This window comes from Xylaria bambusicola (assembly GCF_022495145.1).
Source record: "Xylaria bambusicola strain CBS 139988 unplaced genomic scaffold F5B22scaffold_11, whole genome shotgun sequence".
In the NCBI taxonomy this organism is placed as follows: domain Eukaryota; kingdom Fungi; phylum Ascomycota; class Sordariomycetes; order Xylariales; family Xylariaceae; genus Xylaria; species Xylaria bambusicola.
The window spans coordinates 330,662-343,975 of NW_025953564.1; the positions used below are offsets into that span (position 1 = coordinate 330,662).

Below are 13,314 nucleotides of genomic sequence, written 5' to 3' on the forward strand. Positions count from 1 at the left end.
CACCTAGGGATAGGGATTACGTAGCCCTACTACAAAGCAGACGTTCTGGGTCTGTTCTGAGCCAATATCCAATGTTTAGCTTCCCCTAGATGCGCTCGAATCTTTGCCGCCATCTGCGCCGAATCTGCGCCGAATCTTGCATTTGCATGGCTGATATGTAGAGATATCTGTGGTAATCCGCATCAGAGTCGTACGGTCCAGAACACTACCGAGACCGCGGCAGTTTTCCCTTGTCTCACTACTCTCAAGCCTCTTCTGTCCCTGCCTACCAAGCAAACATGTTTCCACCTAGATCCCGCCCAATTCAGTTGAATCCGGACAACATCAATATATCATGATAGTACATACATCGTATATACAAACCTCTCTATATGTGCATACCCTCGCATACCTACCTAATCTCGAGGACGAAGCTGTATACCTGCATGATGATGTATGTATGTACCGTAGATGGCCAGCTGGAAGCCTAAAGGGAGATCGCTATGAGCCCCACCATCCCACCACTCTGTACCCCCTTGCTCTGTCCTTACCCATACAAGTTAGCGGGAGATACAAGGATGAAAATGTCAATCTTATCTTTTATCGATAAGAACAATTGGATGCTTGCCGTGAAGCCTTCGCCATAATTTTTGGCCGATAGATAACCATCACGCGATCACGGTCAGAACATCGCGTGGCAAGTCGAGCTGCTGCCATTGTAGTGTCGCGCACCATGGAGGACCAGGCGCACAAACCTCATAGGAAGGCGAAGGAGAAGAAAAGGCCTCAAGGGGGTATGTGCAGATCATAACTTATGATAATACCTTATCTGGATAAACTAACACTGAACTCTCTAGATCATAACCCTAAGGCCTTCGCCTTCGCCCGGCCTGGAAAGCTCGCGAGAGCCGCCGCAAGATCGCATGATATACGGTATAGCTATGATCTCCTCATTACCTATACTCACCGCTAGAACTAGAACTGACGAGCCTGGCCCCTAGCGAAAAGCGACTTCACGTCCCTCAAGCCGACCGTTCTCCCGATACGGAACCGCCCCCTCGCCTTGTCACCATTGTTGGTCCCCCTGGTGTCGGCAAGACCACATTATTAAAGTCTCTAGTCAAGCGCTATACCAAGGAGACCATTACCGATCCTACAGGGCCGATCACCGTCGTTACCTCCCGAAAACAGAGGCTTACTTTCGTGGAATGCCCGGCTGAGCTAACAGCCATGGTTGATATGGCTAAGATCGCAGATGTTGTACTGATACTGATTGATGGAAACTTCGGATTTGAAATGGAGACAATGGAGTTCCTGAATATTCTATCAGCCACAGGCATGCCGGGAAATGTCTTTTCGGTGCTCACTCATCTGGACCTCTTCAAGAAACCCCAGCACCTGAAGGATGCGAAGAAAACACTCAAGCATCGACTTTGGAACGAGCTCTATCAGGGCGCCCATCTTTTCTACTTATCAGGTACCTCTAACCGTCGACACCATCTGCCATGCGACTAACCATAATTACAGGTGTTATCAACGGCCGATACCCCGATCGTGAAATCCATAACTTGTCTAGATTCCTTTCAGTCATGAAGAACCCTCGTCCCCTCATCTGGAAAAATTCGCACAGTTACATACTGGGTGATAGCCTTCGAGACCTTACGCATCCTAACCAGATCGAGGAGGACGCCAAATGCGATCGCTCAGTCGCCATATATGGTTATCTGAGAGGAGGAGTGAACTTTTCCATTGAGAACCAAAAAGTTCACATCCCGGGAGTAGGTGATTTTACCGTGAAAAGGTGCGAAGCCTTGCCGGATCCCTGTCCTTCCCCCGCTCAGCAGGCCGCTATAGCTAAGGCTACCGGCCAAACCGGCCGGAAACGGCTAGATGAGAAGGATAAAAAACTGCATGCTCCTTTCTCTGATCGCCAGGGGCTCAAGATTGAAGGCTCTGCCATATGGATTAATCGCGAAAAGGGGTTTAACTTCGACAAGGATGCTCCTGCAGATGGAGAGCGTGGTTTGGGCGAAGAAATGATTATTGGGCTTCAGAGCGGCGGCAGAGTTCTCGGGCAAACCGGAAATGGACTGCAGTTATTCTCAACTGGTGATCATGTCGTTAATGCGTTAGATGACGATCCTGGTGATTCTGGGCGAAAGAGCCAGCGAACAGTGAGAGCTGTGGAACAAGATGGTTACGATGACGGTAACGGCGCTGAATTTGAGGACGACCTCTCTGAAGAGGAGGAACTCGCTAGCGGAGAGGAGGTTGAAGAGCCTGACTTGAATCATCGAAAATTGGGCAGATTGTTTCAAGAGCAGGATGAAGACAAACCAGGTGATGATCTGGCGTTTGCAGACAGTGACTCCGATCTGGGTTCGGATTTTGGAAGCGGGGCTGAGGACGAGGACGAAGACGACGAGCTAGCCGCTAAATGGCGAGTAGACCTCACTGAAAGAGCTAAGGCTCTCCAACGACAGGCGCCATCCTACCGTACCGCAGACCTAGCTAGGCTGATGTATGACGAGCAATTAACCGCTCGTGAAGTCTTGGAGAGGTGGAAGGCTGAAGTTGCTGAAGATGAAGACGAAGAGGACATTGAAGCAGACTCCGAAGACGAATTCTTCAGCTCCAAAAAAGAGGATGATGATTATGTCGAGAACACTCCTGTTCCTCGGTTGACCTCCGATGATTACGATCAATTGGCGGCAAAGTGGTCACTAGAAGACAATGCCAATTTGCTACGCCAACGGTTTACATCGACAAAGGGCCGTGATGATAACCCCGATGGCTTTGAAGGGTTTGGGGATGATGGTGATGAAGGTGAAGGAGACGATGAGAATGATGAAGAAATTGAAGGCTGGGGTGATTTCGAGGATCTGGAATCGGGTGAAAAGGAAACAGAGGAGCCACAACTGCAACAAGCTGAGTCCCTCGAAGCAGAGAGAGCAAGGAATGCTGCTAGAAAAGAGGAACTCAAACAGCGCTTTGAAGAAGAAGATCGCGAGGGTTTTGGAAAGGAGCAGCTAAACAAAGAAGAGTTTGGGGAAGATGAATGGTATGGAACCCTACTCTCTCTAGGCAACTCAACTCGTTCTCTAACAATTTTCCCTATCAAGGTACGAGTCTCAGAAAGCAAACTTGCAGAAACAGATCGACATCAATAAAGCCGAGTTCGAGGGTCTGGATGAACGCCAAAGACTCGCCGTGGAGGGTCTTACAGCAGGAAAATACGTTTCCGTCATCTTAGAAAAGGTCCCTGCGGAATTCATCTTGAACTTCTCAGCCCGCAAACCTCTCATCGTTGGAAGCTTAAGTCCTCTAGAGGAAAGATTTGGCTTCCTTCAAGTGAGGATGAGAAAACATAGATGGCATAAGAAGATCTTGAAGAATAATGATCCTCTCATTTTCTCAGCTGGTTGGAGGCGGTAAGTTGTGTTGAATCTTCGTTGGTTTTGCGTATAAGTTCAATTCCTCATACATTTTATATGGCCCATACTTGGACGGATATTTGACATCTAGAGCCTTTACTAATTTTCATCTACAGATTCCAAGCCATGCCTATGCTTCATTCGTGGGAGGAACGAGTCCGTCACCGAATGCTAAAGTATTCGCCGGAACACTCATTCTGTTACGCCACTTTCTGGGGACCCCTGATTGCCCCAAACACAAGCTTTACTTGTTTTCAATCCTTTTCCTCTGATAATCCAGGATTCCGCATAGCAGCGACTGGAACAGTCCTAAGTGTTGACCAGAGTTATGAGATTGTAAAGAAGTTGAAGTTAACAGGTACACCCGCTAAGGTCTATAAAAACACCGCTTTCATCAAGGACATGTTCAATAGTAGCCTCGAGATCGCCAAGTTCGAAGGAGCATCGATAAAAACCGTCTCTGGCATTCGGGGTCAGATCAAGAGGGCTTTATCCAAACCTGAGGGACATTTCCGAGCGACCTTCGAAGATAAAATCCTAATGGGCGATCTAGTATTTCTGAGAGCATGGTATCCCATCAAGCCCCACCGATTTCATAATCCCGTAACGGAACGTCTCGGTGACTGGCAGTCAATGCGCCTGACAGGCCAGGTGCGTCGAGACCAGAACATACCGACGCCGCAGGACGCCGACAGCAAGTACCGCCCGATCGAGCGCGCCGCACGACACTTCAACCCACTCAAGGTACCTCGGGCACTGGCGGCGGAGCTGCCGTTCAAGTCCCAGATCGTGCGCATGAAGCCGCAGAAACGCGACACATACATGCAGAAGCGAGCAGTCGTGCTGGGCGGCGAGGAGAAGCGCGCGCGCGACCTCATGCAGAAGCTGACAACAGTCCGCAAGGATACCATCGCGAAGCGCCGCGCCAAGAAAGAAGAGAAGCGCGTCGAGTTCCGCAAGAAAATGGCTGCGATGAACGAGAAGAAGGAGGCGAGGGAACGTCGCGAGAAGCAGGAATACTGGCAGCGTGAGGGAAAGAAGAGAAAGGGGGAGATGGAGGGGGGTGGCGGGAAGAGGAGAAGATAGATAAATATATGGCTAGATAGATATTGGGGATAGGTGTATGTAGATATTTGGGGCTTGATTTTGAAAATGAAAAAAAGTAATTGTTTTTGGGATATTTGTATTGGTGTGTCTGTTCAAGTCTACTCTACAGCCCTCCATTTGTCCATTTTACCTTTATCGAGTTAGCATGAATTTCGTAAGTCAGGAGACATTCTCAGCGCGAGTGGTCTGTTTGCTCGCAAAGTATTCATTCATTCATTCATATAGTGCTATTCTGGCCTTTGATCTCCATCATTCGAAGAAACGGATGACAATAAAAGTAAAGTAAAAAGGCATTGATTAGTTAGTGGGTGAGGTAGAAAAAACCATTCTTTTGGATTTCGACCATGTCCGCTTCCTTCTCTTCTGCTGTTCGTTCCTTGTATTGCTATCTATCCTGAAGGAAAAAGGTTCAACGAATTGGTCAGTTTTGACTCGGTGCTTTTCCCCTCTCTTTGAGCCGTAATCCCCTCCTCTCTACCCAAACTCAACTCAACCCCCTCACAAAGCAGCCCTGAGTCAGCAGCACCGAACCTCCTCCTCAAGCGGCAAGATATCCGGCAAAGGGCCGACAGGGCAGATAGAGAACGGGTTGATCTGCGTGTGGCTCTTGGTGTAGTGGTTCTTGATGTGCAGGAAGTTGGTCGTGTCCTTGAAGGCCGAGGACGGGTGCGTCCAGTACAGATTCCGCATCCACTTGTGGATGGCGGGGTATCCGCTGCGGATGTCGCGGATGTTGCACTTGAAGTGCTGCACGTAGACTGGGTCGAATCGGACGATGGTTACGTAGCTGTGGTGTTTGTTAGTCAAACATTTAGGGTTTTGGGTAGTTGATTGGTTTGTTGGGTTTAGATCGGGCCAGATCAAGTAGGTAGGTAGGTAGGAAGGATGTAGGTGAGTTTGTTGTTGAAAGCCTGGGAAGACAGATTTGCGGTGAAAGTACGTAAGATGGGTGAGTAAGGAGTTGCGTAAGTTGTGCGACGTCGAAGAACATTCATCCATGAAGCAACACAAATAGAACGAGAAGCACACTCACAGTCTCACATCAGTCTCAGTCAAAACATCGCCAAAATAATACGGACCCTTGCCATTCTTCAGCTTCTCCTCGACCTTATCCAATGCCTCAAAAAGCTTGACGACATTCTTCTCGTACGCTTCCTGCGTCGTCGCAAAGCCGCTCTTATACACGCCGTTGTTAATATCGTCGTACGTCCAAGCGCCAACCTCGTCAATCTCCGCCCTCAGGTTCTCGGGGTAGAGATTTATCTTCGCGTACTCCGCAGGTAATTGAGCGTTGAAGACGGTGCTGAACATCCTCAGGATCTCAGAGCTCTCGTTGTTGACGATCGTGTCCGTCTTCTTGTCGAAGAGCACGGGCACCGTGAACCGCCCGCTGTAGGACGGCTCGACCTTGAAGTACAGGTTGCGCAGGTGTGTGAATGATTCGTGGCCCGGTAATGGGTCTGGTACCACATTCTCGCCTGCTGCATCATTGTCTTCGGCCGTGGGGAAACGCCAGCCTAACAGGTGAAAGTGAGCGACTTTTTTCTCTCATGAAAGCGATTTCGGGGTAGAGGAAAGTCAGAATTCAGGGGCAGGGGATGAGAAGCAGGTCATTCATGTGCAGATGTATTGGTGAGTAAGGTAAGAAGGCCATTCAGGCCATGACCATGATGCAGAATAGAACAATCCGGAACAGAGTGAACGCACCTTTCTCTCCCATATGCCAATGCACAACGGAGAAAGAGACGAACTCCTCCAGCCCCTTCAACTTCCTCGCAATAAGGGTGCGATGAGCCTGGAATGTATCATCAGCATGAGTTTTCCTATTGCTTCTCCCCAGCAAGGTTTCCTCCTTTTAACTCCCAATAGCAACCGTTCCCAAATACAATCCGGAACACACACGCAGACATATATAAAAAAAGGAGAGGAAGAGAAAAAAAAGCAGACCAACTTACCCAAGGACAAGCATAGCTGACATACAAATGATACCTGCCCTTCTCAGGCGGGAACCTGGCATCTGGCGCATCACTGATCCAGTCGCGGAACGAGCTCGCCTGGCGCTTGAACTCACCCGACTTATCGCCGGGGGCAACCCAGTTGGTGATCTTGTCGTTCGAGGCCTATATAACATCACGGCAGTGATCAATTAGTTTAATATTCCGTGTTCGCCCATCCAATTACGCTATACACGCCACCAAGTACAGATGAGGGGGGGGGGGGAATATTGGGGTAAGGTAGAGAGCAAAGGAAGAAGAAACGACGAGAACGCAGAACACTCACCATTCTTCTCTGCGTAAACGGTCGCTGAAGATCCAAATTCAACTCGAGCCCTCTTCGCAGTGCGCCAGCAGAAGCGACAGTAGAATATCCACGGCTCAATCCAACAACACGTAGTCGCGAACTCGACACTGACGTAAGCGAGGCGCTGCTCGTATATATCTGTTTCGTGATGAATCTCGCTGTACCCCGCGAGTGCGGTCGGAAGTGCATAAATAAAACGATTCGAAGACCCGAGCCGAGCAAGGTAAAAAATCACAGGGCTTTCTGTATCTCTGCAAGTAAGTAAGTAGTACCTATGCCAATCTCGTGTCTGAGATGTGGTTGGTTATATACCTACCTATCTACCTACTTAAGTACCGCTACTCTAAGTAGAGCTGGTAAGAAAAAAGAGCACCTTACTAAGGACCACCTGAATGCGGGGTTCCTATTTTTTCTCGCGTCTTCGTGTAATTGATTGATGCCTCCTACCTACCTACTTACTTACTTACTTACTCGGTAGCTAGTCTAGAGTCGTATCAAGCTAGGTAAGTCCACTTTGTATTTACAATACTTACAGACTTCCTCGGAAGCTAGCTCTGCTGGCTGATTATGTCTGACCTAATTCACGCACTTTTATCACTAAAGAGCAATCATCAGATGACTGAATTTCAACATCTACTTATGTAATCCTTCCTGCCCAACGTCATCAGTCAAGTTCGTGAATCAGTCAGTGTCCCGGGACTTTGATGAATCATCCTGGAAACGTGCTATTAACCGGCCTTATCCATATCTACCTACCTACCCACATGGCCTCTAGGTTAGTATGAATGGGCATCGTGCTTTGTCATGTGGGGTTGTCCACATTCTCTTCAGGAACTAGCTAAGTACGGAGTATCTAATAGGATTATTTGGTGATTACAATATAGTGACATAACATGCGCTACACATCCACAGGCCAACATCATCACTAATCAAAGGTAGGTAGGTAGGTAGTCATGTGGGGAACACAGGAGGATCATTTTTTTACCATCCAAACCCCTACTGTCACTGTTTTCGTCTCCCACCTCGTAACGAATATGGATTCTCACTAGATAGCCGCAACCATGAGTTGTTCTACAGTAGTGACTACTATGTAAAACATTCAAGACCCACGCTCATTGTCCATAGTGACCCCAGGGTATGTAGAGGAGTTCTTATCTTCTGGTGAAAATGAGAATAGCCAAAGAGGCCAAACACGACCTATAACCTAGCTATCTCTTTCAATTGAATCTGTGTATTGCCAATTCGTGCACATGAAACAGTAGGAATTCCCACCCAACATATATTCTATCCCATGAGGGTCATCTGACATCAGCTAAAGTGGTGAGCGCCTCCCAAAATTCTAATTGCTATTGCTGTTTTTGATTCACCAAAACCTGAGCATCGCATTGCGCCCCCGGATGCAACCTAGTATCCATCAACCTATCATGATCGTATCACCCTGATATAAGGCACCTCGACATCTTCTTCTGTCGTATCCTCGGCCACAATCTCGACGATGATCTCTTTCTGGTGTGGAGGAATCTTCTTCTTAGACACGTTCTCAACGAGCTCACTGAGCTTCATCGCAGTGCGCTCCTTTCGCTTGGCAATCGGGAAGAAGCTGGCGTATAGCAAGCTCACCCCAGAGCTAAGCATGCTAATAGAGAGCCCCTTCTTTTCAAAGTTCTCGAGCAGCTCGCCCAGTGTCACGTCTTCCGAGTCAAAGCGATCCCAGATCTTGTCCATCTTGAGCTTAGCTCCACCAGCACCCGTCCATTCTACGACAGGACTGGCGATCGGCTCGCTGAACCCGAAGAACGGAAGTGCCAGGTTGATGAATCCGTTCTTGTAGTCCTCAATCTTCGATTTTCCATCGACAATCTTGTAAAGCTCCAGAACCACCAGGCCAGTGACCAAAGCAGTGGTTGTAGCAATCGCCGGGATAATCTTCCCCGCAATGAACTTGGTCTTGTGTCGGTCTGCCTGCTCAATTTTGTAATTCTCAGCCCGCAAATTGCTGGCAAAGGTAATGAAGTCAATGTGATGGTTGGTGTCATCATCCTTCTCGAACTCTACTGGGGTCAGCTTGAATCCCGCCAGCTTGTTAGGCGCCGGTAGGCTGTCAATGATCTTCTGTAGCTCGTCATTGTCGTTGAAAGCGGACGATTTGTTCGCGTTCGGATCCTGTTACGCAATTCTCATTAGCACTAATCACGTAACATATATCTTTACCAGTATACTTACAGGGTCATTGTCATTAGCCTGAATCTGGACGCCAGGGTCAGGAGTGAAGTCCGGAATGATCATGTTGTCCAGAACCTTGCTGTAAAGTTGTTTGTCGATACCCTTAGTATTGATGTTATAGTTGAAAGCATGAAGATTGGCAGCGGCGACGACGAAACCAAAATGGTTGGGATTCTTAGAATCAAACTTCAGCGCATCTGGTGCTCGCTTCGGTCCAGACCAAAAGGGGGCGCCACTCGACGACACGGAATCCTTCGGGAAATTGTACAAAAGCTGCTGTATCGCATTGTTATATTTGCTCTCGAACAGCATCCGTGCCCAGATGATGCAGTCCTCGAAGCTCAGCGGCTTGTCCGTCACAAGGTAGTCTCGGATTGTTTCTAGTGTCGGCTTTTCACTGCCACCTTGCTTCAGTGTAGTCTCTAGATAATTTGGCTGAGTTAAGTAAAGGTTAACCGTCTCTGCAGACTTCACGAAGGAGGTTTCAAAGAGCTCTCGAGCCCAAGCGATTGTATGTTCAATCTTGTTTGGGAAGCTTCTCAGAGTGCACATAGGGAACGACACTTCAGGAGGGTCTTGAGAGGATGAGTATGACTCAGTTAGCTTGGGCAAAACGACCTGAGTATTGCCCTTAGTACCTAAGGTGCCGCTTTCGAGCAAAGGCTTCTGGAAGAACACACATCGTCTATCGACGTAAGTTCTCGCCTCAACGTTGTCAAGCGCATTTGTAACACCGTCCAAACCCTTCCAAAAGTCTTCATTGAAGATGTGCTCAGTCTCGGGACTTACGCGATCTTTTAAGCACACAATGTGGCCCTCTAGCTCCGGGTTCATGGCTGTTACTGCCTTGGCGGCGCAATCGCTCTTCATTTGACCAACATCCTTGGGTCTAAACAAGAACTGTCGGTTTAGATTGCTCTTTTCAATGGAGTCCATATCGGTAATGGTGATTTTACCGTTGGGCCCTACACCAAGACCAATCATGGCCCAGTTCTTGAGCATCTCGCATCCAATGGCACCAGCTCCAACAAGAAACTGTTTCACATTTGCCAACTTTTCCTGATACTGTGTGCCAAAAACGGCGATTTGCCCGTCGTACCGTGACCCAATAGGCTTGCAGAGTGCTTCACTTCGTTCGACGCTTGCGGGAAGTGATTCTAACGAGTCAAAGTAGAACCACTGCTTGATGGGATGGAATTTCCCAGACACGGCTTTGAGAGTTTCTTGAGCAGCAAGGCCACCGAAAAGTGCGGCCATTGGGTTAAGGTCTCCTTGTGCCTGATAGCTAAGCTCCCGAATGATCTTCTCTTCATTTTCACCGATTTCCAAGTCAATATTCTCCTTCTTTGCGAAGACTTTGACGGACTCGACTAAGACAGTCGCATCATCATCATTCATTGGGCGGGGCAGACGACCTTGCGACTGCGTGTATGCGCTGAGGGCCTCAAAACCTACGTGTAGCAATTGAGGTCGGTCAAACTTGGCGAAGTCAGACTGTACAAATTCAGGGTCACGCAGAGACGCGGAGATTGATTTGAAATCAATGATGGCCGGCATCTTGACTTGCTGGTACAAGCCGCCGCGTTTGTACTGACCTAGACCGGACACATCACCAATGGAAAATGTGTAAGGACCCTTTACCGTCACTTTTCTGGGCTCGGCACCATTGAGGCCTTCCATCCCTTCGATCTCGGAGAAGGTGACATAGTCGCCATCTGTCAAGCCGTGTCGCGTCTCATCAAGTGCTGACACCAAGCCCTCCTCATCGATTCCGGCTACAATACCGTTGATAGGATTCTCGCCCGTGGGATCTATGCACGTGAACTTGTCACCAAAATCGCAGAATATAGAGCCGAATAAACCGTACAGGTTGGCAGACACAACATATATACCCTTCGAGTGGCAGTAGTCGCCAATGACAAGTTGGTCTTGTAAAGATTGGTTCGTCAGTACTACTACCTGGTATTTGTCGTACTGCTCCAGGTTCTTGGTAAGGCTGGTTGTACAAGGATTAGCAAATAACTCTACCCACAAATAATGACCACGACGTGGAATCCAAGGCTATGTAACCTACTCAGAAGATTTGTGGATATGAACAGGTGTATATGCATTCAGTTCGGCAACACGGGGCGCGGTGACAGCATCGCGGGGTTTGCCGACATCTTCGGGGTGGAGGAAGAACTGAGAGGAAAGGTCGGAAATGGCGGTAGGTGTAGGATCGTAGAGAGTCAAGCTCTTGACACCAGCAAGAGCGATGTTCTTTGCGATTTCTACACCGAGGCCCTTTAGACCGACGATGAGGATGTGGGAGGCACCCATTCGTTTCATGGCCTCGTGACCCAAGACATATAGCTGTCGACTGTAGAGGGACTCGTCGATTTCAGTGGTGTCCGAGATGACCGAGTCGTCGACCTGGAGCCGGGTAACCAGATCTACCTCACTACCCGAGGCCATTTTGGTATCCTGTAAAAGCAAGAGAGTATGGTCAGTCAGACTGCATGGGCTTGAAGCAAGTAGATATAGACCATTTTCTGGGACTTTTATTCTTCTTGCGCCTCCCCACTTTATCCTAGAGAGGTGAAGGCGCTCAAGGTGAGGATGTTGTTGTTGACGACTCACGGTCATGGTTCTCTTGGGGGAGAAGGGAAGGCCTCCGTTCGAGAGTTTGCGCTTCCCCAGCTTGTCCTGTTCGCCCTTGTCGGAAGGAATCTTGGCGGCTTCTTGTTGAATCGTCGCGAGATATGGATGGGGTGGGATGAGGTGTGAGGTGTGAGGTGTGAGGTGTAGAGAGGACGGGGATGGAGAGGTCGTTGTCTGAGTATCAAAGTTTGATGTAGTGAACGTGAATATCACGTTTAGAGTCGATGTAAACAGCGAAAGAGAGGGTTCACTCTGGTTAGTTGACTTGAAGGTAGTAGGTAGATAAGTAGGAGATAGAGGTAGAGGTACGAGTATGTAGGTGGGACGAGAACCCCGCCAACTCGGGACCTGGAAATGTACCCGAAGAGGTACCTACCTACCTACCTAATGTTGGCTGAGTCCTGCTAGCGGCTTGCCTTCTGCTCAGATTTTCGATACCTATTATCTGGTTTATGACGTATTTACACTCGTTTCACCAAGTGTCGGTTCAGCATAGAATAAATAAGGGGTTTCAAACAGCTAGAAGAGGCTATCGCCTGCTCGATATTTACCACAGAAAAAAGGGAGCATTATCTTGATTCAGATAACATATATAAATAAATAAATGTAGGGTGCATGAGGTACCAAAGGTATCGCATTGATTGGGATTTCTCAGCAAATCATGCAGCTTGTTGCTGGTGAGCTATCAGGTACCTACCTACTACTATGTACCTGCCTACCAGCCATGATGGCGGGGTAGGTACATGTCGGATGTTGTACCCAAGCCTCTGCCTAGAAGGTACAAAATAGGTACATATCTGTACACATGTACCTACTGCTACTGGAGTAGGAGGTTAGGTACTTGCAGTGGCTCAAGGATAGGTGGCGGTGCCGTTCGCCGTCTTAGTCAATGCCTATCAGCTGGCAGTAATGTCTTCCATCTGTTTCGCTCAGTATCCTCCAAGTCTCATGCCAGCGGCTGACTCTGCTCTATTGAGTGAGTGAGCACGACTTCGCCTACAAGTAAGTACTTACTTACACCTGTATTCTGATCTACCGGTAGAAGTTTCTGAGTGATGAACTTGACAGAGAAAGAGTATATTTCTCCCATGTGTAATACAGTTATTGGTACAGGTAGTTACCAGTAGGACGGATTACTTACTAAACGGATTCAAGGGGCGTTGTAAGGCATGAAATGACGTGTTCTGATTCTATGCACCAGCTCAAGTCGCATACTACACATGCATGTGGTAATCCGATGCCTAATAGATTGGTTGGTGGATTCGCATAGTTCTTTCATTCCAAGATACTTGTGTTCCTACACTTCTCATCTGCTCAGAATCACCATTAGGTACCTCCCTCCCTCCGACCCGATACCTATGGTATTCGCGAATCCCCTTCTCCTCCAACTATGTGTCATAGCTTGCAGTAACCCCTATTAATCCCGTCGACCTCTCTGGTCGACCTCTAGTCCATACATACATGATCCCTATCTCCCTCTTATTGAGAGCAATATAAGCATGTGTACCTAACAACAGCCTAATCGCTCCTCGTCCCTCTCTGTTGTATCAGAGGGCTTTAGATCCCGCCTTTTCCTCCTTGGTCCATCCCACCTTTTCATCATTCGTGCCAGCATTCATCCGCGTCAGAA

The 13,314-nt window shown here is 48.4% G+C and overlaps 3 protein-coding genes across 3 annotated transcripts; 1 reads left to right on the forward strand and 2 right to left on the reverse strand.

Moving 5' to 3' along the window:
- Positions 1–561: 561 nt before the first annotated feature.
- Positions 562–4,768, forward strand: F5B22DRAFT_51090 (GTP binding protein Bms1). Its single transcript, XM_047972532.1, has 6 exons — positions 562–773; positions 837–912; positions 981–1,456; positions 1,507–3,040; positions 3,102–3,410; positions 3,530–4,768. Exons 1-6 carry the CDS (start codon positions 713–715, stop codon positions 4,497–4,499), a joined length of 3,426 nt encoding a protein of 1,141 aa, XP_047832794.1. The 5' UTR covers positions 562–712; the 3' UTR covers positions 4,500–4,768.
- F5B22DRAFT_51201 (glutathione S-transferase) lies at positions 4,768–7,178 on the reverse strand. Its single transcript, XM_047972542.1, has 5 exons — positions 6,801–7,178; positions 6,476–6,640; positions 6,228–6,315; positions 5,554–6,037; positions 4,768–5,307 (listed from the first exon to the last, which is right to left on the reverse strand). The coding sequence occupies exons 1-5, from the start codon at positions 7,008–7,010 to the stop codon at positions 5,037–5,039; spliced, it is 1,218 nt and encodes a 405-aa protein (XP_047832795.1). The 5' UTR covers positions 7,011–7,178; the 3' UTR covers positions 4,768–5,036.
- A 1,065-nt stretch (positions 7,179–8,243) lies between these two features.
- On the reverse strand, positions 8,244–11,498 carry F5B22DRAFT_644523 (putative ubiquitin-protein ligase; the record flags this gene model as incomplete). Its single annotated transcript, XM_047978437.1, has 3 exons — positions 8,244–8,984; positions 9,045–11,040; positions 11,119–11,498. 3 exons carry the CDS (start codon positions 11,496–11,498, stop codon positions 8,244–8,246), a joined length of 3,117 nt encoding a protein of 1,038 aa, XP_047832796.1.
- Between the last annotated feature and the right edge of the window lie 1,816 nt (positions 11,499–13,314).